The 26104-nt window shown below is 47.0% G+C and overlaps 2 protein-coding genes across 2 annotated transcripts; both read right to left on the reverse strand.

Annotated features, from left to right (window-relative positions):
• Window positions 1-444: 444 nt before the first annotated feature.
• Window positions 445-1434, reverse strand: LOC138795528 (beta-1,3-galactosyltransferase 2-like). Its single transcript, XM_069974792.1, has one exon. The coding sequence runs from the start codon at window positions 1405-1407 to the stop codon at window positions 445-447; it is 963 nt and encodes a 320-aa protein (XP_069830893.1). The 5' UTR covers window positions 1408-1434.
• An 8445-nt stretch (window positions 1435-9879) lies between these two features.
• On the reverse strand, window positions 9880-24468 carry LOC138795584 (beta-1,3-galactosyltransferase 2-like). Its single transcript, XM_069974919.1, has 2 exons — window positions 24128-24468; window positions 9880-11427 (listed from the first exon to the last, which is right to left on the reverse strand). Exon 2 carries the CDS (start codon window positions 11390-11392, stop codon window positions 10385-10387), a length of 1008 nt encoding a protein of 335 aa, XP_069831020.1. The 5' UTR covers window positions 11393-11427; window positions 24128-24468; the 3' UTR covers window positions 9880-10384.
• Between the last annotated feature and the right edge of the window lie 1636 nt (window positions 24469-26104).

Consider the following 26104-nt stretch of genomic DNA (forward strand, 5'->3'; position numbering starts at 1 on the left):
GTATTCCCATTCTCCAAAATATGACTCACTGAGCTCTAGTTATAGAATAAATATCATGTAAATAAATTCAAGTTTTCATAATTTACCCCATACCCCATAATTTACATTATGTCCCACAGTAATCCTGTTAGATATAGCGAGTAGGCTCCAAAGTCATATCTATATGGGGCTCGCTTCTTCTTGACCTTTGTGCGTCTTGTAGAGGCCCATTGGTATGTGAGCACTACGGCTCTCCAGAGAATGATCTCGTAACATGCTGGATTTGTCTAACAATCCAAAAAACAATGGGCAACAGCACCCCCATATAATTTTAATCTAAAACATCCTTTCACATTTCATAATTGTAGTGTCGGACTAGGGTATCTGGGGCCCACCCGAGAAAATGATCCTGGGGGCCCACCAATGAAGAACCAGCGGGAAATGACATGTTAGTCAGTGATTTTCTTAGCACTGCTGAGATTTCTTAGTCCAAAAGTCTGCCCATACAGTCCGGAGCTCTTCTTTCTCATAATGGTGGACTGTGACAAGGTTCTTAAATTTGCAAAGGTCGTAATCAATCTTTTGGCCAGTAAATATTCCTGGAGGGGGTTCAGTAAGTGGAATATGGAGCTCATACAAGCAGACGCCCATAAAAACATCTTCCATGGGGATGACCCTAATTTCTTGGGACACTTCATAGATTTTTTTTGCTATATCAGCTGAAAATAGATATCCAGGACCTGCAATATAGGGTGGGAAGGTGTCGCTTGGATAGACTTCCTTAGGTAGGTACCATTTGGAAGATGGGTCCCTAAAGGGTGAACCACCGGGAACTATGAATCCTGTGAAATAATTTGAACGGACAGGTAAGTCTGGATGAAGAACCTTATGGACCAAGTAGTCTACATTAAGAAACATGTCGCTGTCTATCTTCATGACATAACTGGCAGAAGGACAAAATTTGATCACCCATTCCATAGCCATTAAGGTTTTCAGGGTCAAATTGTAATAGGTGTCCATGAAGTCTTGTTGGATGATGTCCCCAAAGGCCTCACTTTCCTCCACCAATAACTGCTGGGTTCGGTCAGGAATACGTACAGGTAGACCCACCAGAAAAATCCTGACCACATCAACATCATAAAGACTTTCATTGCCCCATGTTTCCCGGATTGTGTGTCTGGATTCCCAGTCCTGGCTCTCTACTAGCACCACTAGGACAAGGAAAGGCTTCCGGTTCTTGCACTTGTCCGGCTGGTTGATCAGGAAATGGTATGGGTACGGGTACGGAGGAGCCAGAGGGTGCTGGAAAGCCGGGTAAGTCAGGTTATTCACACGTCTTGGTTGGAATTTTGGAGTCGGAAGCCGCCTGATAAATTCTGTCTGTTTTTCATGGTAGAATGTGTAACCAAACAGAAACATGAAGCCCATGAAACAGAAGACATGGAATTTCCCTGAGCAGATTCGTGGGCTCATTTCATCCCCCGATGATCCGGACCTCAGCAAGATTTCTGTAATAGAAAGGAGAGAGTAATCATGAAATGTTTTTATACAATGTTACAAATTGTACCCATCTACAATATAGAAAGTGTTATATAACGCCACAGTAGGACAATGGGGGAGCACGGGGAGGTGAGTATTGTATGATGGTTATGTTGCAAGGGGGAAAAAAACATACAAAATTTTAAAGGGCCAGAGTACCCTCGATCAGCTCAAACTGAGGCAAAAGGTAACAGCCATGGAGCGGCATAACATCTGCAGATCATCCCAGAAGTTACCCCAAAACCCCCAATGGATTTGTACTCCTGCCTGGTACGCCCTGCAGATTGAACAGATCAATGCAATACATATGATTTGTATAGGGCTATCTATGCTTAAACCTTCTGTTGAAGGTTTTGTTTTAATGCAGTGTTTTTTTGTTCTGTTAGAATCCTAAAAAAGACACAGACACCAATTGTAAATCTGATGGGCCCCATTAAAGTCTATAGGGTTTCTCAGGATACAATTATGTTTTCTTTTCAATCTAACACTGTGTTCTCTGCAGCCACCTCTGTCTATGTCAGGAACTGTCCAGGGCAGGAGAGATTTTCTATGGTGAATTATTGCTGCTGCTCTGGACAGTTCCTGACATGGACAGAGGTGGCAGCAGAGAGCACTGTATCAGACTGGAGAGAATACACCACTTCCTGTAGGACATACAGCAGCTGATAAGTACTGGAAGACTGGAAATTTTTAAATAGAAGTAAATTACAAATCTATATAACTCTCTGAAACCAATTGATTTGAAAGAAAAAGATTTTTGCTGGATAACCCTTTAAAGGGGTACTCCAGCGTGGGGGCACTTTTGCGCTGGGACCGGGGATCCTGCCTCCTTCACTGAGTGGCTGAGTGGCTGAGCGGATCTGAGACGTCACGTCTCGGGCCCGCGTCAGACACCCGGAAGCGGCCGGGAACCGGGCACCAGAGCGCCGCGATGCGGGACTCGCCGCTGGAACCAGGGAGGTGAGTGGATGTCTTTTCCCTCGGCCACCTCGTCCCCGGTCCCAGCGCAAAAGTGCCCCCACGCTGGAGTACCCCTTTAAGTCCTAAATGCACCACCCAATTACAAATCCTGTAGTAATATAGCGCAGGACATACAATCCATTAATAATTCACCTTTATTACTGCTCAAATGATAAATAAAATTGACAGAAGGTGCTATTAATCGTTGCTATCGTCTCCTGCGTTATAATGGGGTTTGGAAACTCACTGTTTTTTTTTTAATCTAATATTGTATTATATGGCAACTATAATCAAAATGGGACTTACAATCAATTAAACAACTAAAGTATTGCCCACATAGAAGTAAACCGACATATATGAAAATACAGAAAAACAAGATAACACGGCCACCGTTCATGGTACAAAAAGACTGAAAGGAGTCCCAAAGACACTATGACAATGGGTAAGGAATAATGATGTCTAAGCACGGGCAAACAAGGCCTTCTGGGTAATGCACACAAATAGCCGAGTGGACAGGTGAATAAATAAACATGCGAGTACACAAAAGCGTAAAAATAGATCACATATCCAACATGGAAATAGTGGTTGAGAATATATACTTAATATAACCTCAACTGCAACCCCTATCGTGTGGTATATACATAAACCAAAGACAAGCAAAGGACTAACACCAAAGAGGCATGAGAGAACAGATAGGCTGTCAGTTTTGTTACTCGACCTACGTTTTGATGGATTCGTCTCATGCCACTTTGGCTTGTTTTTTTTTGTTTTTTTGGCCATTCAGTATGTATTATCAACCATGCTTACTAAATGTAAATAATATCCCCCGCTAAAGGTACAAAATTTACTACAACTGAAAAAGGATAAAAAATACTTTTATTAAAAAAAACAAAAAAACAAACAAACCCTAAACTATACAAAAAATGTATGCAGACAATGAGTAATAACAAATAAATGAATAAAAACAATTGTAGACTATTACAATACATTATATGGTCAACAGTCTCTTCCTATGGGTCTGAGCAAGTAAGGAGGTAAAAAAAAAAAACCCTAAAATCTTAATTTGCCAGGTTGTGAATGAGTTAAAAAGGATGTATATACAGTTCACACAGTCTCCTTTGTCTTGCTCTCACACCTGACTAGCATTCATGTAATCCAGTGCAGGTAGCTGAGCGCTGTGGTTAAGAAAATCCACAAAAAGGCTAAAACCTATAGAGAAAAAATGACCGATTCTCTAGAACAATATTCTCATTGGTAACCTGTAATTTTACTATGGCGGCCAATGAAGTAAAATCGACATAAAGCTCAAAGGATACAAGAGCTCAAACCTGATATGACGTTACAAAAAAACAAAAAAGTAGTACTAGAAATGATAAAAACTGGAAACAGCAGATAAAATTCTATAGATAAATATGATATATATATATATATATATACCTCTGAGTGACGATGCTGGTTGTCCTGTACAGCTGACACTTACTTGTGAGGCAATGATCTGGCCATTTAACCTCCTCCTTCCCCTCCCCTTTGACGTAATGATGGTTGTTATGGAGTATTGTATTTCTTTTCCTCCCCAATGGTATTAGTTAGGCTCCGGCCACCCTGCATCAGAGGTTCTAAAGCTTTAAAATTACTTTTGTTCCCATTAAAATGACGAACAGGAGTGGAAACATGACGGATCCCATTAAAGACAATGGGGTTTGTCCTTGTACATTGGTGTAGCAGTTAGCAGCACAATCTGGGCAGAGCCTCGGATGCAGTTTGTTAGGCCTAGCTTAAAAAAAAGTTTTGTAAAACAATCTTACATTTTGCAGGAATCGGGCCACGGTTCAAAAAAAAGGACTGCTGCACCGGCATCCCCACACCTGCAGCGGTCTATTGAAGCAAAGATCTTAAAGCGATGTACCTGCTGATAAATTCGCTTTAAATGTGATTTTAAAAAATTGCTGTTTTTTCTAACCCCGCCCTTCCTTAAAAAAGTACAGTATAAACCCCCAAAATAGTATAAATAAAAAGTACAGCTCAGTCGGCAGGAAAAAACAAACAAACAAGACCACCGAGGGAAAAAATAAAGTTCTGGATATTAGAGTATGAGCATAGGAGTAGTAGTAGGATTAGTAAAAGATAAAAACTTTATGAAATTTGAAAGTAAAAAAGCAACAAAAACTATAAATGTAAAAATAGTAAACGATAAAAACTATGGGGGAGATTTATCAAACATGGTGTAACTGACTCAGTTGCCCCTAGCAACCAATCAGATTCCACCTTTCATTTTCCAAAGAGTCTGTGAGGAATGAAAGGTGGAATCTGATTGGTTGCTAGGGGCGACTGAGCCAGTTTCACTTTACGCCATGTTTGATAAATCCCCCCTATAATTTTTAATATGGTTATAATACTACTGAATAAAATTCAGATAATTTATACCAAAAAGAGAACTAAAACACATAAACTGATGTTTTTTTCCATATCAATCACTTACAGTCTGAGCTCCGACCACTCTCACTATTGTTTGGGTTTTGCCTTCAGGATCTTCCCTCAATCTCCTCTCTCACAGGTTGTGCTGTCACAAGGCTCCAGTACTAATCCCTCCATCTCCAAGAACAATGTAGTAATAAAAACAGTTATCTACCACTGTTTGCTGGCTCAGAATAATGGATGCTCTGCTGGTGGAGAGATTTATTATCTGGTAACGCCAGCTAGATATGTTCTTGGAGTATCCTTTATTTCAACTGTGCGAGAAGCCATATACTGAGATGGATAAAGTCCCTTTAAGGATGCGCAGAGTTGTTTTCTTTGCTGCCAACTGTGCCCATCGCCCTCTTATCACATTCAAAGGTGGAGCTCAGAGACATTATTCAGGTAGTAATAGTATCCTCTAAGTGTTCCGCCCTTCAGTACGGCTCCCTAGAGGTTATTTTGCTTTTAGGCTTTCATCAGACAAAAATATTGCATATTCCACCCTTATGATGATTGTATAAAGTGTAACTTTGTGTGACTGCCACTCCCTTTCCATGGGAGGATAAGTGGTGTGTTTTAGAGCGGGGGTCTCTCAGAGCCATAGATTCATATTCAGGAGCCTGGCCGCTGGCCAGTGTCTGTGCCTATGGTGCTGTACAGTTGTTTGTTCTTGATTCCTGTATCCTGTGTTCCTGTTTCCATAACCATGCACAGCTAAATCACCAGAGGTGCGACTACGCCTGAGAAAGTCTGCCTGTCTATACTGAGAATGCATCATCTGCAAGTTTCAAGTCTCAACTCAAGTCTAGTCAGTTGGAGAAGCTGTGTTTCTGGCCAAAGTGCTACCCTGCTTTCACCAAGTCCTTTCTGGCAAACGTCAAATGTAGTTATGGATGTGCCGCTCCGCGTACTCATCACAGCAAGGTCGCATTCTTTTACCAAGAGTACTGGTTATCTTTTTCTACGTCTTTCAAGTCAAGTATTAAAGTGAATCTGTGACCCTCTGACTGCCTACAAATGGCACCACTGAATAGATCTGAATTGAATAAATCAGAACGTACCTTTATTGCCTGAGTCAGTGTTTTTGCTTTCATGAAAAAAAACTTTATTTGAGCTGTGAATTGTGTCAAAGAGGCGGAGCCTATTATCATCATATGGACCCTAGTGCTGTTACACCTAAACGTGCTATATGCCCTGCATAAACGGCTATGTACACTCTACATACAGCACAGTGAGGTGGAGCAATTCTAGGGCCTAGGGAATTATAGGTTCCGCCTCCTTGACACTATTCACAGCCCAAATAAAAGTTTTTTTTAATGAAAAAAAAAACAGACACAGGCCACAAAGATATGTTCGAAATTCTTTAGTTTAGATCTATCCAGTGGTGCCACCAGCTTAGTAAGCGGTCAGGAGGTTACAGATCCAATTTAAGGATTTGTATTCAACTGAAACTGTGACTGTATTCTGTGTCTGCACCTTAAAGATTTTTAATGTAAAGTTTACTGTTCTGCAGTTCTCCCTGAACCCCTAGGGATTGCATCCTGCACCAACACATTGCAGAAATTGGTAATAGGAACATTTACAAAGTATGTTTTTTGGACTTAGGGAACAACTAGCTACCACTCAGGCCATGGGACAAGTACTGCAGCGGTACTGCAACACCCTTAGCTCCTGCACTACAACACCTTGCAGCCCCTCATTCTCCACACAACTATCACCTACTCCTAGAGGTAGCAGATTCAATGCCACTTATTTCAGTAATACTTCATGACCTTTCCTTTCATATGGAACTTACTATATTTGTCCATCAACATTATTCCCTTGTCTTGTTACCCGCCCCACACACACACACACACACTTTTGGTGTATATTGTCTGTCAGAACCTCTTGTTTTAGTGTCCCTCTACGTGTTTTTTTTTGTTTTCTATACACCTACGCAAAAGTTTCTTTATCAGGTGTCACAATTGGTGCAGTTAACTGCTGTTTCCTACTCCAGCCACTAGGTGTCACAGTTGTGCACAGCTGCAGTCAGGAAGGAAGGTTTAGCTACACATACACTCTCTCTCTCTCTCTCTCTCTCTCTCGCTGACTCCACTTACTGAGTAGTTGAGAGTAGTTCCAGGTTAGCCTGAGATAAAGGAGCAACCTACCTTGCCTGTGCCGTGGAGTGGAAAGTAAGACTGGTCCTCAGAAGAGCACAGTGCAAGATAGCTGCTCTCTGCTGAACTTCGCTCGGCTGAGTAGGAAAGAAACTACTAGCTAGCTACAACCAAAGACAAAGGCCTGGGACTCGTACTACCAGTCAGGACGGGAACCCGACACATTGTTTTGGGCCGACCTAGAGGGGGTGGGCCGACCAGTTCCAATGGCCATCGAGGCAGCAGGGCCTATGCAGTGTCGATGTCACGGAGGGAAGGGGCCTACAGTGGTGATGTGGGCGGGGCTAAGTGGTGCTGCGGCCGTGAAGCCCCGCCCAGGTAGCACAATCTGCAGATGATAAAAGATCACTTTTTCCTGGAACAAGCACCATGATGTATGATATAAAATAAGGTATGAAAACTTCAAAATTTACCCTTTACACCTGTGCAGAGAAGTCATAATGCAAAAAGAGGGTGACAGTGTCACTTTAAGGTCTGGTTGCTGTGTGTCCAGGGGTGGGTGTTACTACTCCTGTCACCTGTGACAAGTAGCCTCCAAAACACCAGAAACCACTAGCAGGCTCAGTACCAGCAACTGGGCCATGGCATTGTCCCAGTAGCATTGGTCTCTATTGTGTGGTGGTGCGGACAAAATGTAATGGCAAGAAAGGAACCAAAAGGGGTACACATATGCCTCACCCCTCTATACATGCCTCCAACTGATGGAATTTGAATCCAGAATTGTACATGTGACCAACATCATCAGAGCCCAAATTGGATACAGACCGCACACCAGAGCTGCAATCTACAAATATAGATGCCAGGCTAGACACACCAGATATTATAACACTCCAGGTGCAATAGCCAAAACACAGTCACTAGATGGAAGCAGCATACACACAACGGAATACAGGCAGTGGTAAGAGCTGAAGCACAAAGCATACGAAGCAACATCCAATAGGGATTGCTCCATACAGAGAAGATATAGTAAGTGCATCATGGCTATATACTGTATTATATCGTCACAGCCATGCATGAAATTACAGATCAGTCTCATTTACTCGAATTAATTTTTTTTTAGGCCCACCCTTCAGCATTGCTAGAGTATATACAGATATGTTTTGTACCCTTCACCCCCAAAAAGTAAATTTCTGTATTATTACCATACACATTAATGACATACTGTTGCTGACCAAATCCAATATACTGATACTAATATATACCAGTATACATGGGCTGGAGGGTTCAGCAGGGGGCCAGCAGACATCACAGGTGGATACCCGGGGAAGCGTGTATGGTAAGAACAGGGTGCTTATTATTTTCTCTGTGGCCCCAGCAGTATATTAATTAGAAAATGATTTACAGTATATAGTATAGTTAGGCCCCTCTGTTCAGTCCCTATACAGTGTCAAACACCGCCACCCACAGAAAGGGGAAAATGACCCACCCGGACTATCAGTACCGCCACCCACAGAAAGTGGAAAATGACCCAAGGTGTGTAGGTGACCCGAGGTGTATAGGTGCTGGTGCAATGATGACTGAGTCCCAGTAGAATAAATATAATGGCTTTACTGAACAATCTCTTGGAATACAGAACACTTTGGCAGCAGATAACTTATCTGGATACAGGCTTCAGTGTCTCACTGGATCTGTGCTGAGAGATACTTTAAGTGCTAATATAAGAGGTAGATGTATCGGTACTGGTCAAGTTTACAGTTGATCAGTGAAGAGAAGAGGAGAGGAGTTAGAGAGAGAGATACTTGTGCCCATGTTTAGACTATGTCTGACCACCTTCTGCCCTACAGTGTCGAGGTACTTGTCCTACTGGGGTGACACAAGCCCCAGTTGTAGTTACCTGGGTGTAGCTAAGTGTCCAAAGTTTTTTTGTGTCACCTGCGCTGCGAGATAGAGTACGTAGACCTTTGTTACGGTAACTTTGCTCTATCTGAGTCAGTTCTTCTGTAGCTAGGATACTGCCCTGCACTGTGTAGAGAGGTTCTCAGGGTAAGCTGGAATTGAACCCGGACTTGTCCTCCCTTTAGCATCTAACATTGCATAGTGGAAATAGTTAGACTGAAGAAACTGAAAGTCTCTGGTTGCTCCATACTTGTGGGTACTGACTCTCCAACACAACTTGACTGTCCCGGACAGGGGTCCTGAGGGGAACTCACTCATTGAGAGGAAGTTCTCACATAGTGACTACTTCCTACAGGGATGTGTGTAACCCCCTGTGAGTAGTGGAGAAGAATGTGTGCAAGAGAAAGAAAAATAGTGAAAGGCAGAAGAGAAAGAAGTATCTCCATTGGTCAACAAACTACATAACATAGAAAGAGCAGTAACCCTTTGTTAACTACATCTGTGCAATAGATATACATTCACATACAAAACACTGACATCTAGTGGTGAAATCAATAAATACCTTCATCACCACCTGACTGAGTGAGGTTTTTTTTGCGACAGGTGTAGTACAAGAAACACCCGTGGTGGGACTCCACACTAGCGCGTTGTCCCAGCTTGCCCGTGATTCCTGCCAGTGGTTCCTGTCTGTGGTCCCTGCCCGTAGTTCCTGCTGCCTGTGCTTCCAGTCGTGAGTACTGCTGTGGTCCTGCTTGTTGCCTAAGTATCACCAGCTGCACCTCACCCGCCGCTTTTAGCAAGCCAAGCCAGGGCTAGTGACCTAGGGGTCGCCTACCGCAGCAAGTCCATCCCGCATTGCGGTGGGCACAGGTGAACGGATGACTGGTGTCTGAGTGCCAGCTGCAGCAGGAGCTTCCCTGTACAGAAGTGCTACACAAACAGGTGATAATATTTAAATATAGTCCCAAACCCCGTATATACTCATCCACCTGTGTAGTTGTCGAGAGAGTACCCATACACATGCTTAGCTTAGATAGACTTAATTATCAATTTATTATTAATTATCAATTATTCTTAGATTGTTCAAGGATCATTGTTCAACGGGGCTACAGTGCCCCTATATGAACTTAATCTAAAACATCCCCTTCACATTTCATTATTACAGTGTTGGACTGGGGTATCTGGGGCCCACCAGAGGAAATGATCCTGGGGGCCCACCAATGAAGAACCAGTGGGAAACGACATGTCAGTCAGTGTTAGTGCAGGTTCTAAAGCTGGGGGCCCACCAGAAAAGCGTTTCGGTCCTCTGGTGGCCTAGTCCGGCACTGCATAATTATCTATCTCTAATTCATTCATCAAAAAATATTTTCTTATAAATTATATGTTCAGAAAAATATAGAAATGTATTTTGAACATCATATTATTAGTTTCTAAAAATAAAAAATCCCATTTTCTTAGCACTGCTGAGATTTTTTAGTCCAAAAGTCTGCCCATACAGTCCGGAGCTCTTGTTTCTCATAATGGTGGACTGTGACAAGGTTCTTAAATTTGCAAAGGTCGTAATCAATCCTGTCGCCAGTAAATATTCCTGGAGGGGGTTCAGTAAGTGGAATATGGAGCTCATACAAGCAGACGCCCATAAAAACATCTTCCATGGGGATGACCCTAATTTCTTGGGACACTTCATAGATTTTTTTCGCCATGTCAGCTGAAAATAGATATCCAGGACCTGCGCAGTAGGGTGGGAAGGTGTCGCTTGGATAGACTTCCTTAGGTAGGTACCATTTGGAAGATAGGTCCCTAAAGGGTGAACCACTGGGAATTATGAATCCTGTGAAATAATTTGGACGAACAGGTTTGTCTGGGCGAAGAACCTTATGGACCAAGTAGTCTACATTAAGAAACATGTCGCTGTCTATCTTCATGACATAGCTGGCAGAAAGGCAAAATTTGGTCACCCATTCCATAGCCATTAAGGTTTTCAGGGTCAAATTGTAATAGGTGTCCATGAAGTCTTGTTGGATGATGTCCCCAAAGGCCTCACTTTCCTCCAATAACTGCTGGGTTCGGTCAGGAATACCTACAGGTAGACCCACCAGAAAAATCCTGACCACATCAACATCATAAAGACTTTCATTGCCCCATGTTTCCCGGATTGTGTGCCTGGATTCCCAGTCCTGGCTCTCTACTAGCACCGCTAGGACAAGGAAAGGCTTCCGGTTCTTGCACTTGTCCGGCTGGTTAATAATAAGCTTGTATGGGTACGGGTACGGAGGAGCCAGAGGGTGCTGGAAAACCGGGTAAGTCAGGTTATTTACACGTCTTGGTTGAAATTTTACGGGAGTCGGAATCCACCTGATAAATTCTGTCTGTTTTTCATGGTAGAATGTGTAACCAAACAAAAACATGAAGCCCATGAAACAGAAGACAGGAAATTTCCCTGAGCAGATTCGTGGGCTCATTTCATCCCCCGATGATCCGGACCTCAGCAAGATTTCTGTAATAGAAAGGAGAGATTAATCATGAAATGTTTTTATTCTATGTTACAAATTGTACCCATCTACAATATAGAAAGTGTTATATAACGCCGCAGTAGGACAATGGGGGAGCACGGGGAGGTGAGTATAGTATGATGGTTATGTTGCAAGGGAAAAAACATACAAAATTTGAAAGGGCCAGAGTACCCTCGATCAGCTCAAACTGAGGCAAAAGGTAACAGCCATGGAGCGGCATAACATCTGCAGATCATCATGAGTCCCAGAACCCCCAATGGATTTGTACTCCTGCCATAACAAATCTGCTGCTACAGCCTGCAGATTGAACAGATCAATGCAATACATATGTTTTGTATAGGGCTATCTTTGCTTCAACCTTCTGTTGAAGGTTTTGTTTTAATTCAGTAATTTTTTGTCCTGTTAGAATTCTAAAAAAAAAGACAGACACCAATTGTAAATCTGACGGACCCATACAGTGTGTCCTTAGTATATTTGTGGTGGACAAATATACTAAGGACACACTGTATGGTTAATGTACAATAACCTCTTGTGATATTTATGTCTGATTATCCACTGTGAGTTATACTTCTGTTTGTGATATGCCCAGTGCCCAGTATATATGTATGTAGATTACTTATTAGCATTCATTTATTGTATTTTTTGTTATATCATGTAATGTAATCTACGTCTATGCACCCTGTCTTGGGGATTTGTATAGGCTCCAGCTCTTATTACATGCATTTTATCAAGTTTGTTTTTTGCAATACATTTAATAAAAGATAATTTTTTTTCCATATTTGGTCTTGCATTTGTTTGGTCGGGGTGTTCCCTTGTTTATGGTTTTCCCCTCAGGCCAATTTTTTTTATTGGTTTTAGTTTAAAGCCCCCGTGCTGCCAAAACAGTGTAAACCCCCCAGAAGTGACCCCATTATGGAAACTACACCCCACAAAGAATGTAACAAGAAGTATAGTGCGCATATGGACCCCACTGGTGACAGACACAAATGTAGAAAAATGTGCCGTGAAAATGAAAAATTACATTTTTTACCCTAAAATGTTGGTGTAATTTTGAATTTTTCATGTTCACAGGGGGTTAAAAAACAAACAAACACTAATCATGCAGAACAATTTCCCCCGATTACAGGAGTACCACAAATGTGGACACAAAGTGCAAAGCCAACACACGGAAAGCCTTCAAAGGGAGGGAGCGCAATTTGGATTTTGGAAGCCAGATTTTTGGCCAGAATGGAGGACGAAGGGTTCGCAGAGCCCCTGTGCTGCCAAAACATTGCAAACCCCCCCACAAGTGACCCCAACGAACTCAGGAATCTGTGGCTCGTACGGGGTGGGGTCACTTGAGGGGGCTTGTGGGGCTTTCTGGGGCCTAGTCCTGGGGCAACGCCTTGGGGGCTTATCATCACTAAATGATAATGACGATGAGGAAGAAGAGGAATGAAGAAGGAACAAGGGATCTTTTTCTTCTCCCGCACTGGATGTCTCAGTGTCAGAGGCATTCCAGGCGTCTGCCTCCTCAGCCGAGAACAATCTGTGGGCCATTTTTTTGCTTTTTTTCTTTAGAGGGGATGTGTGTTATGATTTTCCATGTGTTTACAAGTGTTAGTGTTTGTGTGTTTTATGTACTGTTTTTACATTTTATTTGTGTGTGGTGTTTTTGACTTTTTTACTTGGGGGGCACAGTGGAGGAGACACACAGAAAGAAAGAATTTTTTACTAAAAAAAACCAAAAAACAACTGCAGAGGCAGGGGACACTATATCACCACCGATCCAGGGCAGGAGGAGAGGAGGAGAGGGTGGCGGGAGAGGGTAGATGGTGACGGGGCAGGGTAAAGGGTGGCAGGAGAGAGGAGAGGGTAGCAGGAGAGAGGAGAGGGTTGCGGGTGGAAGGAGAGGGTGGCAAGAGAGGGTGGCAAGAGAGAGGAGAGGGTGGCAAGACAGAGGAGAGGGTGGCAAGAGAGATGAGAGGGTGGCAGGAGAGGAGAGAGGGTGGCAGGACAGAGGAGAAGGTGGCAGGAGAGATGAGTGGGTGGCAGGACAGAGGAGAGGGTGACAAGACAGGGTGGCAGGACAGGGGAGAGGGTGGCAGGAGAGGATGGAAGAGGGTGGCAGGGAAGAGGTAGGGAGAGGGTGGCCGGGAGGATGGGAGAGGGTGGCAGGTGAGGGCATAAGGCAGCAGAGGATGGGAGAGGATGGCAGGGGAGAGGGTGGCAGGTGAAGGCAGAAGGCAGCAGAGGATGGGAGAGGGTGGCAGGGGAGAGGGTGGAACGTGAAGGCAGAAGGCAGCAGAGGATGGAAAAGGGTGGCAGGGGAGAGGGTGGAAGGTGAAGGCAGCAGAGGGTCGCAGGGCAGAGGGTAGACAGTGGTGGGAGAGGGTGGCAGGTGAGGGCAGAAGGCAGCAGAGGGTGGCAGGGGAGAGGGTAGAGGGTTCAGGAGAGGGTGGCAGGTGAGGGCAGAAGGCAGCAGAGGGTGGCAGGGGAGAGGGTGGCGGGAGAGGGTGGCAGGTGAGGGCAGATGGCAGCAGAGGGTGGCAGGGTAGAGGGTAGCAGGTGAGGGTAGAAGGTGGCAGGGTAGAGGGTGGCGGGAGAGGGTGGCAGGTGAGGGCAGAAGGCAGCAGAGGGTGGCAGGGGAGAGAGTAACAGGTGAGGGCAGGTGGCAGCAGAGGGTGGCAGGGGAGAAGGTGGCAGGTGAGGGCAGAAGGCAGCAGAGGGTGGCAGGTGAGGGGAGAGAGGGTGGCAAGTGAGGGCAGAGAGGGTGGCAAGAGAGGATGGGAGGACGGCACAGGGGAGTCTAGAGAACGGCTACCTGTCTCCCTGTGACCGGAGAGCATGGGGGGGGGGGCGAAGGAGGCACAGGGGAGAGGAGGACACAGCACAGGAAGACAGCTAGCAGCAGGGAACTGCTAGCTGATCTCCCTGTAACCAGAGGCAGAATGGGGGGGGGGCGGTCGGAGGCACCCGGCACCCATGAGGAAAGCATCGGGTACACCACACACTGCTCGATTCTGGCAAGCAGAGAAGGAGATGATGGGATCAGTAGTATAGATCGACCGTCATTGGCCGGCCGGTGCGTACCGGCCAATCACGGGCGTTTGGGGGCCGGCATCCATGAGCACGCCCGGGCATGCCCGAGCACAGCGGTGATTGGTGCTGTCTCGGAAACACAGTAAATTGCTGTGATTGACTGGTGAGAAGTCACCTGCCAATCACAGCGATTGTCGTCATGGAGGCAGGGAAACTGCAGCCATCTTCAACGGAGCGCCGCGATGCTCCCTTAAAGGGCCTGCGTACCGGTACGGCATGGGTCCTCAAGAGGTTAAGAGCGACTTTGGTACAGTCTCTTTAACCCTTTAAAGACCAAGCCCAAAATGACCCAGTGGACTGCGCAAATTTTCATTTTAGTGTTTTCGTTTTTCCCTCCTCCCCTTCTAAGAGCTCTAGCACTTTCAGTTTTCTATCTACAGGGCCGTGTGAGGGCTTGTTGTTTTTTATAGTAGTAGTTGTACTTTGTAATGGCGTCTTTCATTCTACAATAACATGTATGCATGTATGAAGATAAACAATGGTGAAATCGTAAAAAAGAATGCAATATTCTTTGGGGGGTTCCTGTGTCTACGTAATGCACTATATGGTAAAAGCGACATGATACCACTATTCTGTAGGTCAGTCCGAACACAACCATATGCAGGTTACACAGATTCTCTAATGTTATATATTTTTTTTTATGAAATCCTTTGCAGCCCGCCATTAACGGTGAGGGCCCAGCTGCTCACTACAGCCGGCCCCCACCTGCTATGAAGTGCGCTCCGCTCCAGAGCGCACTTCATAGCCCAGGACGTTCCTGTACGCCCAGGTACAAAAAGTTATATAGATTTGTAATTTACTTCTATTAAAAAATCTCAAGTGATCCTGTACTTATTAGCTGCTGTATGTCCTGCAGGAAATGCTGTTTTATTTTCAGTCTGACACAGTGCTCTTTGTTGGCATCTCTGGCCGAGACAGGAACTCTGTCTCTGTTTTCTATGACTGCCCATAGAAAACCTCTCCTGTTCTGGACAGTTCCTGTCTCGGCCAGAGATGTCAGCAGAGAGCACTGTGTCAGACTGAAAATAAAACATTTCCTGCATGACATACAGCAGCTGATAAGTACTGGAAGACTTGAGATTTTTTAATAGAAGTAAATTACAAATCTATATAACTTTCTGACACCAGTTGATTTGAAAGAAAAAGATTTTCACTGGACAACCCCTTTAAGGCCCAAACAGGCTGGGTCATTAAATGGTTAAATGTCAAACCAGATGGACCCTCCAAACAAACATCTCCTCTGTGTGTCAAATGCAGCTCGACACTTGGTTGCACATCTACCACATGAGCCAGGTAATTCCTCATGTGGCCGAACAGCTGAGGAGCGGGAAAACACCTGACTCTCACCTGATCGGACCTTTAGAGGAGGCTTTAAAATTTATTGTTATCGGCCGCACATTTTTCTGTGTAAACAGGGTTATGCGTGGCCGACAATGATAAAGAGAAACTGACAGATATATATATATATATATATATATATATATATATATATATATATATCCGTGCTGTCAGTTTCCAGATTACAAGCACTATAGTCCTGCGGCCACTGCTGTAACTTCAGGCCAACATCTGGCCAAGTGTTGGAGACCGAAGATACAGCCGACACTGCCTGGAGAGCCGGATGCCAGATTACAAGCAGCGCGGAGGGTAAGTACATACTGCTTGTGATCTGAACACAGATATATACATATCCTATATGTACAGTGTATCCTATGTACATATCTGTGCTGTAAGTTTCCAGGGCTGCATGAACAATACAGGGATCATTTGTGCAGCCCAGCCACTTTACTTGTAGCTCTGTGCCAGATCGGCACTTGTTTGCGCCCCCCACAGCTGAAAATTTGGAACATGTAAAAGGACCCTTATTTTAATGGTGTGTACCATGTCGCTATGTCTGGGCCACTTTGCACTCTGCAAGATAGACGTATCTCCAGACATGTCAAGAGGAGGGTTTTAAGCTACTGCGTGTCCACATTCAGTAGCAGAGAATTCTAGGGGTGCTTGCATTGTATGGTCAGCTCTCCTGTCACACAGCACCAAAACCTCTGTAACCGGACAGTGACTTATATTGACTAAATTGTTACATAACACAGAACATTGTCTCCTGGTAAGCTGCAGAGCTGATAGCTTAATTAGCTAAGTTGATTGTCCTCGGTTGGTATACAAACAGATGTCTTTCCTTGCATGAGAGGACTGGGCCTTCCTGTGTTTGGTCTCTTTTTTGAACATAGAAAAGACCAAATATCGGCAGCATGGACCACACAGTTTGACAGGATGTAAAACAGTAAAACATTGATTTAAAAATAGAAAAATAAAGCAAGAGTGTTGCAAAACTGCTTGTGATCACAACTCTTGTTCTTTAAAAAAAAAAAAAAAATTATGTTACAGGGGGCAGACTAAAAAAAAAAAAAAACACATACTCACTTTCCTCGGTCCCCTTGACATCAGGGGCGTCCCACCTTACTCTGCAGTAAAGAGCTCAGTGGGAGCAGGGGCGGTCTTGGCATTTCTGGGGCCCCAAGCGAAGCTATGTCTTGGGCCCCCCTTCCTCGACACGCGTTCCAAAACAATAGACCGCTGTGTGTTGCCCCAGTAGTATATACCCCTTGTGTCCTGCCCCCAGTAGTATATACCCCTTGTTTGCTTCCCCCAGTAGTATATAGACCCCCTGTGTGTTCCCACAGTTATATATAGCCCCCCCCTGTGCTCCCCCAGAAGTATATAAACCTCCTGTGTGCTGCCCCAGTTGTATATAGACCCCCTGTGTGCTCCCCTACCAGTATATAGGCCCCTTGTGTGCTCCCTCAGGGGTATTTAGCCCCCCTGTGTGCTCCCCCACTTGGATATAGACCTCCTGTGTGCTCCTCCAGTAGTATATAAACCACCTGTGTGGTTCCCCCAGTAGTATATAGACCCCCTGTGTGCCCCACTAGTATTATCTAGACCCCTTGTGTGCTGCCCCAGTAGTATACAGACCCCTGTGTGCTCCCCCAGTTATATATAGACCACCTGTGTGCCTCACAAGTAGTATGTAGACCCCTGTATGTTCCCCCAGTAGTATATAGACCTCCTGTGTGCTCCACCAGTAGTATATAGACCCCTGTGTGCTCCCCCAGTAGTATATAGCCCCCCTGTGTGCCCCCCACTTGGATAGTGACCTCCTGTGTGCTCTCCAAGTTGTATATAGACCCCATTCTGCTGCCCCAAGTAGTATATAGACCCCCTGTGTGCTGCCCCCAGTAGAATATAGACCCCTCTGTGAAGCCCCAGTAGTCTATAGCCCCCCTGTGTGCTCCCCCTGTTATATAGCCCCCCTGTGTGCTCCCCCTATTTATATAGACCCCCGATGTGCGCTCCCCCAGTTAAACAGACCCCTGTGTGCTCCCCCTCCCATATAGTATATAACACAATAAAACAAACACTTATACTCACCTGGGTCCGGGCGTCTCCTCTTCTCTTCACTCTTGTGGCCGCAGGAAGGGTTTTCCGTGCAATCACAAGAGGCCGCACTCCCCTTGTCCTGGTGCCGATGCTCCAGTGATGTCACTGGAGCGCCGGCACCACAAGGACATAGCTGCCACTTGTGACCGCAGGGAAAACCCTTCCTGCGGCCACAAGAGTGACTGATAGGAAGGGGGCCAATGTCTCCCGCCCTGTCAGTGCTGCTGCATGTAACTATGAGCGCTCATTACGAGTGCTCATAGTTACAGTTCAGATGGCAGCAGTGAGCGGGGCAGCGGCCCTGTCCAGCGGTCTTAAGCACAAGAGCGGGGCGTGGGGGCCTCACTGGATGTTGGGGGCCCCAAGCGATCGCTTGGGGTGCTTGGTGCCAAAGACCGCCACTGAGTGGGAGCTTAGGGGAATCAAGGTAGGTGAGGATGTGGTTTGTTTTTACTTTTTTTGTTCAGCCTGCCCCAGGAAAATATTACGTTTTTTAGCCTCCAGATGACCTCTTGTATGACAGTACCTGAAAAATGTATAAAACTATTACCCAGTAAAGAAAATTATGCACACCACATGCCGGCCGCCCTTAGACTGTACGTTTTTTTGCTTGCTAAGGCGTATTTACTGTATCTGGGACTGTCAGGAGAACAATGGAGCTGTCTTTCCATCATTATAATCCTATACCTGAATAATATAAATCCTATAAGAGCCGCACATGTCTTGTGTGTGTTTCTTTGTAATACCTGACATATCTCATTTCTCTGTTCTCCCTCGCTGATTCCCTGTTCTCCCTCGCTACTGTGGCTCACATGTCGAATATATCTCCATGTTTATTTATATATATTCATATAACAAATGTTGCCTTCTGCTAGAGTGTGGAGGGGTTGTCTCGACCTGAGATGATCCTCCTCACCAGCGCTGCACCGTTACTGCTGCTAAATGTGTAAAGTGAGCACCCGTGGGTTCACTTAAAGTGTCGCTGTCGTTTAAATAGTTTTGCAGAAATCAATAGTACAGGCGGTTTTAAGAAACTTTGTAATTGGGTTTATTAGCTGAAAAATGCATTTTTATCATGAAAAAGCCGTTTGAATCTCTCCCTCCTGTCTTCATTGTTCTCTATGCAGAGGGGAGGGGTGGAGGGAGATGAGGCATCAAAACGGGACAACAAAGGTTTAATTTACAGCTACATCACCAGCTATCTCCTCTGTAGTCAGCACTGACCTCTCTGACCTCTGAATACCAGGTTTCACACAGGTCCCGCTCAGGGGTGATTCTAGCCTCTCTGCTGCCCGAGGCGAACTATAGAATGACGCCCCCCCCCCCCCCCCGTCAATCCGCCCACATTATAATCCACTACTGCCCCCCCCCCCCCCCACTGCTGTCCCCAATAAACATAATGTTTGGTCCCTTGCTGCACAGAGGATGTCAGGAGAGGAGGAGGCTGACTTTATAGGAGAGGTCACAGCAGCACAGAGGAGGTCAGGAGAGGAGGGGGCTAATCCTATAGGAGAGGTCCCAGCAGCACAGAGGATGTCAGGAGATGAGGGTGCTAATCCTATAGGAGAGGTCCCAGCAGCACAGAGGATGTCAGGAGAGGAGGGTGCTAATCCTATAGGAGAAGTCCCAGCAGCACAGAGGATGTCAGGAGAGGAGGGTGCTGATCTTTTAGGAGATGGTCCCCCTCTTCCCCCCTTATAGATGGTCCCCCTCTTCCCCCCCTTATAGATGGTCCCCTCTCCCTTATAGATGGTCCCCCTCTCCCCCCCCTTATAGATGGTCCCCCTCTCCCTCCTCCCTTATAGATGGTCCCCCTCTCCCCCCTCCCTTATAGATGGTCCCCCTCTTTCCCCTCCCTTATAGATGGTCCCCCTCTTCCCCCCTTATAGATGGTCCCCCTCTTCCCCCCCCCTTATAGTTGGTCCCCCTCTTCCCTCTCTCCCCCCCTTATAGATGGTCCCCCTCTCCCCCCCCTTATAGATGGTCCCCCTCTTTCCCCCCCCCTTATAGATGGTCCCCCTCTTCCCTCTCTCCCCCTCCCTTATAGATGGTCCCCTTTCCCTTATAGATGGTCCCCCTCCCCCCCTTATACATAGTCCCCCTCTCCCCCCTCCCTTATAGATGCCCCTTTATAGATGGTCCCCCTCTTTCCCCCTCCCTTATAGATGGTCCCCCTCTCCCCCTTATACATGGTCCCCCTCTTCCCCCCCCTTATAGACGGTCCCCCTCCCGCCCCCTCCCTTATAGATGGTCCCCCCCTTATAGATGGTCCCCCTCTTTCCCCCCTCCCTTATAGATGGCCCCCCCCTTATAGATGGTCCCCCTCTTTCCCCCCTCCCTTATAGATGGCCCCCCCCCTATAGATGGTCCCCCTCTTTTCTCTCCCCCTCCCTTATAGATGGTCCCCCCCCCCCTTATAGATCGTCCCCCTCTTTCCCCCCTCCCTTATAGATCGTCCCCCTCTTTCCCCCCTCCCTTATAGATGGCCCCCTTCCCCCCCCCTACCTTATAGATGGTCCCCCTCTCCCCCCCCCCCCCCTGCACAGCAGATAAAACAAAAACAAAAAACAACACACAACTCACCTGCCCTCCGTTCCCCCGTCGAGCCTCTCTGGTCTGGTCCCGGCTGATGTGCGGCTGCCCGGGGTGTCCCGTCCTGTCTCCGGCAGCGCGCGCATCACAGAGCTCCCCGTGCGCCTGTGCCTGTGACTTCCGGCGCACGGGGAGCTCTCTGATGCGCGCGCTGCCGGGGACAGGACGGGACACCCCGGGCAGCCGCACATCAGCCGGGGGACTAAGGCTGCATTCCCACGTTCCGTGATCCTGACGGATCACAGACGTGGAATGCATGTACTGGAGCCCCCCCGCCCCCGGGAAGTATCTGTAATGAGATGCTGTGAGCGGGGGAGACTGTATTCATAAGCGCCGCGCTGTAGTATCAGCACCGCGCGGCTGATTTAGTACAGCGCGGCGCTTATGAATACAGTCTCCCCCGCTCACAGCATCTCATTACAGATACTGCCCGGGGGTGGGGGGGCTCCAGTACATGGTACAGTCAGGGCCGTTTTAATACATTGGTGGGCCCAGTGCACAGCCCTCAAGAGTGGGCCCCCCCTTACCTTTCTGCACATTGTATAATGTACTGAATTTGCCCCCACACTGTATCAAGAGCCCCAATACATACAGTAGTTACCTTATAACACTATTTCCACCATTCAGTGATTACATATTACATAAAAACTGCACTAAACAAAACAGAAAGATATCACCATTGATACCATTACATAATACCGCCATACCATGACCCCTATCAGTACAAGCCTATAACAGAGTGAAGTTACATCCAGTGACTCACCGGGGGCGTCTTCTGCGATCAGAGTCTGTCACCTTTTCTTTTTCTCTCCATCCAGCGTGGGCCACCTTGAAGTCTTCTCCTGGCTGTGAATCTTCTCTCCAGAATCTGCCAGACAAATATTTTAGGCTCCAACACATACAGTAGTTAGGTCCCTTGTACCCCTATACAGTAGTTACACCCCTCTGTACTCCTACATAGTTACACCCCTCTGTGCCTCCATAGTTTTAAGGTGTCCCTGTAGTATATAGACCCTCATGTGCTCCTCCAGTTATATACAGCCCTCCTGTGCGCTCCCCCATTAGTATATAGCCCCCCTGTGCACTCTCCCCAGTAGTATATAGCCCCCTGTGCTCACCCACAATAGTATATAGCCCCCCTGTGCTCTCCCCCAATAGTATATAGCCCCCCTATGCTCTCCCACAATAGTATATAGCCCCCCTGTGCTCTCCCACAATAGTATATAGCCCCCCTGTGCTCTCCCACAATTGTATATAGCCCCCTGTGCTCTCCCCCAATAGTATATAGCCCCCCTGTGCTCTCCCACAATAGTATATAGCCCCCCTGTGCTCTCCCCCAATAGTATATAGCCCCCCTGTGCTCCCCCTCAATAGTATATAGCCCCCCTGTGCTCTCCATAATATATAGCCCCCTGTGCTCTCCCCCATAGTATATAGACCCCTGTGCTCCCCAATAGTATATAGCTCCCCTGTGCTCCCCAATAGTATATAGCCCCTGTGCTCCCCAATAGTATATAGCTAACCTGTGCTCCCCAATAGTATATAACCCCCTGTGCTCCCCCATAGTATATAGCCCCCTGTGCTCCCCCATAGTATATAGCCCCCTGTGCTCCCCAGTAGTATATAGCCCCCTGTGCTCCCCATAGTATATAGCTCCCCTGTGCTCCCCCATAGTATATACCTCCCCTGTGCTCCCCCATAGTATATAGCCCCCTGTGCTCCCCCAAAGTATATAGCTCCCCTGTGCTCCCCCATAGTATATAGCTCCCCTGTGCTCCCCAATAGTATATAGCCCCCTGTGCTTCCCAATAGTATATAGCTCCCCTGTGCTCCCCAATAGTATATAGCTCCCCTGTGCTCCCCCATAGTGTATAGCCCCCTGTGCTCCCCCATAGTATATAGCTCCCCTGTGCTCCCCCATAGTATATAGCCCCCTGTGCTCCCCCATAGTATATAACCCCCTGTGCTCCCCAATAGTATATAGCCCCCGTTCTCCCCCATAGTGTATAGCCCCCTGTGCTCCCCCATAGTATTTAGCTCCCCTGTGCTCCCCCATAGTATATAGCCCCCTGTGCTCCCCCATAGTATATAGCCCCCTGTGCTCCCCCATAGTATATAGCTCCCCTGTGCTCCCCCATAGTATATAGCCCCCTGTGCTCCCCCATAGTATATAGCCCCCTGTGCTCCCCAATAGTATATAGCCCCCGTTCTCCCCCATAGTATATAGCCCCCTGTGCTCCCCAATAGTATATAGCCCCCGTTCTCCCCCATAGTATATAGCCCCCCTGTGCTCCCCAATAGTATATAGCCCCCGTTCTCCCCCATAGTATATAGCCCCCCCGTTCTCCCCCATAGTATATAGCCCCCGTTCTCCCCCATAGTATATAGCCCCCCTGTGCTCCCCAATAGTATATAGCCCCCGTTCTCCCCCATAGTATATAGCCCCCCTGTGCTCCCCAATAGTATATAGCCCCCGTTCTCCCCCATAGTATATAGCCCCCTGTTCTCCCCCATAGTATATAGCCCCCTGTGCCCCCCCCATAGTATATAGCTCCCCCTGCTATATAACATTGAAAAAAACAAACACTTTTACTCACCTGGGTCCACGCGTTCCTCTTCTCTTCCCTCCTGTGGCCGCACTTCCTGCGGTCACAAGAGGCTGCACTCCCCTTACCCTCGCGCCGACGCTCTAGTGACGTCGGGCGCTAGAGGGAGAGCGCGGCCTCTTGTGACCGCAGGAAGTGCGGCCACAAGAGTGAGTGACTGCCAATGGCTCTCTCTCTGTCAGTGTCGCTGCTGCTGCAGCGCTGAAGCGCCGCAGCAGCAGCGGACGGGGGCAGCGGCGGACGGGGGGGCCCTGCAGGGGGCGCCATGGAGGGGTAAGTAGATTACCCATCCATGGCGCTCCCCCATGACAGGCTGGTGGCCGGAGCCCTGTGCGACCGCACTGGTCGCACATAGCAACGGCCGGCCTGCTCGGGGGGGCCCCTTTAACCAGTGGGCCCGGTGCACGTGCACCATGTGCCCTCTGGTTAAAGCGGCCCTGGGTACAGTCAGTGGCGGATTATAATGTGGGCGGCCGCCCGAACCGCTCATATTATAATCTGCTACTGAATGCCGCCCCCATGAAGATAGCTGGTGGCGCCGCCTGAGGCAGACGATTCAGGTCGCCTCATCATTGCGGCGCCCCTGGTCCCGCTGTGTAATCCTTTGTTCTCTGCTCTCTGCTGGTGACTAATCTCCCTCCTCCCCCTCCCCTCTCCATAGGTTACACAGGGCACGAATGATGTAAAAGAGTCGAGATTTCCTGATAATGAGCAGTAAATTAGAGAGAGGAGGGAGGGGGGGGGGGACCTGGGACAAGGCTTTTTGAATGCAGATAATGGCATATTTGCCTAATAAACCCAATTACAAAGTTTCTTAAAATCGCCTGGACTATTGATTTGTACTGATAAAAAGAAAAAACATTCAGCGCAAAACCAGGTACCCTATTCTATGTGGCTAAATGGATAGTGAGTCCAAGAACAACGCTAATGATGGCATGAAAGAGTACTATACAATAAAAAGTACCTGATGGAATCACCTGCTAGTATCCGTCTATATGTCCCAAGGAAGCTTCACTGCGGTGAGTAGGTTTACTGTGTAATCACCGTGCGGTGATGTTTCTTAGTCCATTCTGGAGGTGCCCCGGCCGGCGGCACTGCTCCTCAGTAAATCCCAATAGTCCGATTCAAACTTCCCAGGAGATTCAGTGTCGTCACTCTCTGTATGGATCCTCAGTGTGGCCAAAAATCTACGAGTTTCAGCAACTGTCACGGTTGCCCTGGTCAGGATTATGGCATGTTTCCGTACTTCTCCTCTTCTTATAGGTTGTGTGAAGTCTGGACATTTCAGATGCATGATGATTACATTCCTCTGGCGCTGTGTTTCTTCTCCTTAAAACACTATAAAGGGTGTGTCGGCTATGGACAAACTATAATACACTGTGATTCCTCGCTGAGGGTTCGGAGCAATGTGTCATGTTTTTTTGTAAGGTCATAACCCCTATATATATCATGTATGTAATTATATCTTTAAATATCTTGTCTGCATCAAGCATAGATCTCTTCCCATATTTCACTGATGTTCACTGTTCGCATCTATTTTACTTTTATGTGTAACAGTTAAACCTCTGCATCTACGCTATGTTCTAACATATTCAAACATGGGGGGAGATTTATCAAACATGGTGTAAAGTGAAACTGGCTCAGTTGCCCCTAGCAACCAATCAGATTCCACCTTTCATTTTCCAAAGAGTCTGTGAGGAATGAAAGGTGGAATCTGATTGGTTGCTAGGGGCAACTGAGCCAGTTTCACTTTACACCATGTTTGATAAATCTCCCACATGGTGTAAAGTGAAACTGGCTCAGTTGCCCCTAGCAACCAATCAGATTCCACCTTTCATTCCTCACAGACTCTTTGGATAATGAAAGGTGGAGTCTGATTGGTTGCTAGGGGCAACTGGGCCAGTTTCACTCTACACCATGTTTGATAAATCTCCCACTATGTTCCTGAGCAAGGCTGAGGGTCCGGTACAATGTGCCTAGTATCTTATTTCTCTCTCAGTACTTTACTTTTTAACAATATAGACAAAGTTAAGTGCATCATAAGGCTATGTTCACACTATGTAAAAGTATGGCCGTTGTTGCCATGTCAGTTCACACAGTGTGAATGCGGGGTGGAACAATGCCTTATTTTCAATGGGATCCCGGCCGGAGCGTATACACATCGTACACGCTCCGGCCAGGATCCCATGCGGGGCCGCAAAAAACTGACACGTCAGTTTTCTGCGGCCACAATTCAATGAATTGCGGCCGTAGGAAACCCTATCAGTTTACACAGTGAAGCGAGCTGCTCCGGGAAGCTCTGATGCGGGTGCGCGCTGATGCGCCTAATCAGAGCTCTGCGGCCGGAAAGATCGGCCGGATGAACTTTTTCCGGCCCCAGAGCTCTGATGCGGGCGCATCCGTGTGCGCCCGCCTCAGAATTCCCCACAGCACACTATGGAGCGAGCGGGCGGAGCCGCTCGCTTCATAGTGTGCACTGACATGGTTTTCTATGGCTGCTATTCACTGAATGATCGGGATGATCCGGGCAGAGACCGGCGGTTCTGTGACCCGGCCGGGGTCACAGAACGGCTGGTTGTTCACATTGTGTGAACATAGCCTAAAAAGGCAAAAAATTCAAGGTCAGCATTTAAACTAGTGATGAGCAAGTACTAAAATGCTCAGGTGCTCATTACTCGAGACGAATATCTCCCGATACTCGAGTGCTCGTTTTGAGTAACGAACCCCATTGAAGTCAATGGGAGACTCGAGCATTTTTGCAGGGGACCCAAGTTCGGTAGAGGGAAGGTCGTGTGAAAAACTGCCAACCTTGATGGAAACACAGCAGAAATGGACAGGAAACAGCAGGGGCAGCATGTATGCATGCCTCTGAGGCTGCCTAATGGCACCATTATGCCTAATTCTGTGCAACAGCCTGGTTAAAACAGAGGTAGGCATATGG

The sequence above is a fragment of the Dendropsophus ebraccatus genome, chromosome 1 (assembly GCF_027789765.1).
Source record: "Dendropsophus ebraccatus isolate aDenEbr1 chromosome 1, aDenEbr1.pat, whole genome shotgun sequence".
Taxonomy (NCBI): Eukaryota; Metazoa; Chordata; class Amphibia; order Anura; family Hylidae; genus Dendropsophus; species Dendropsophus ebraccatus.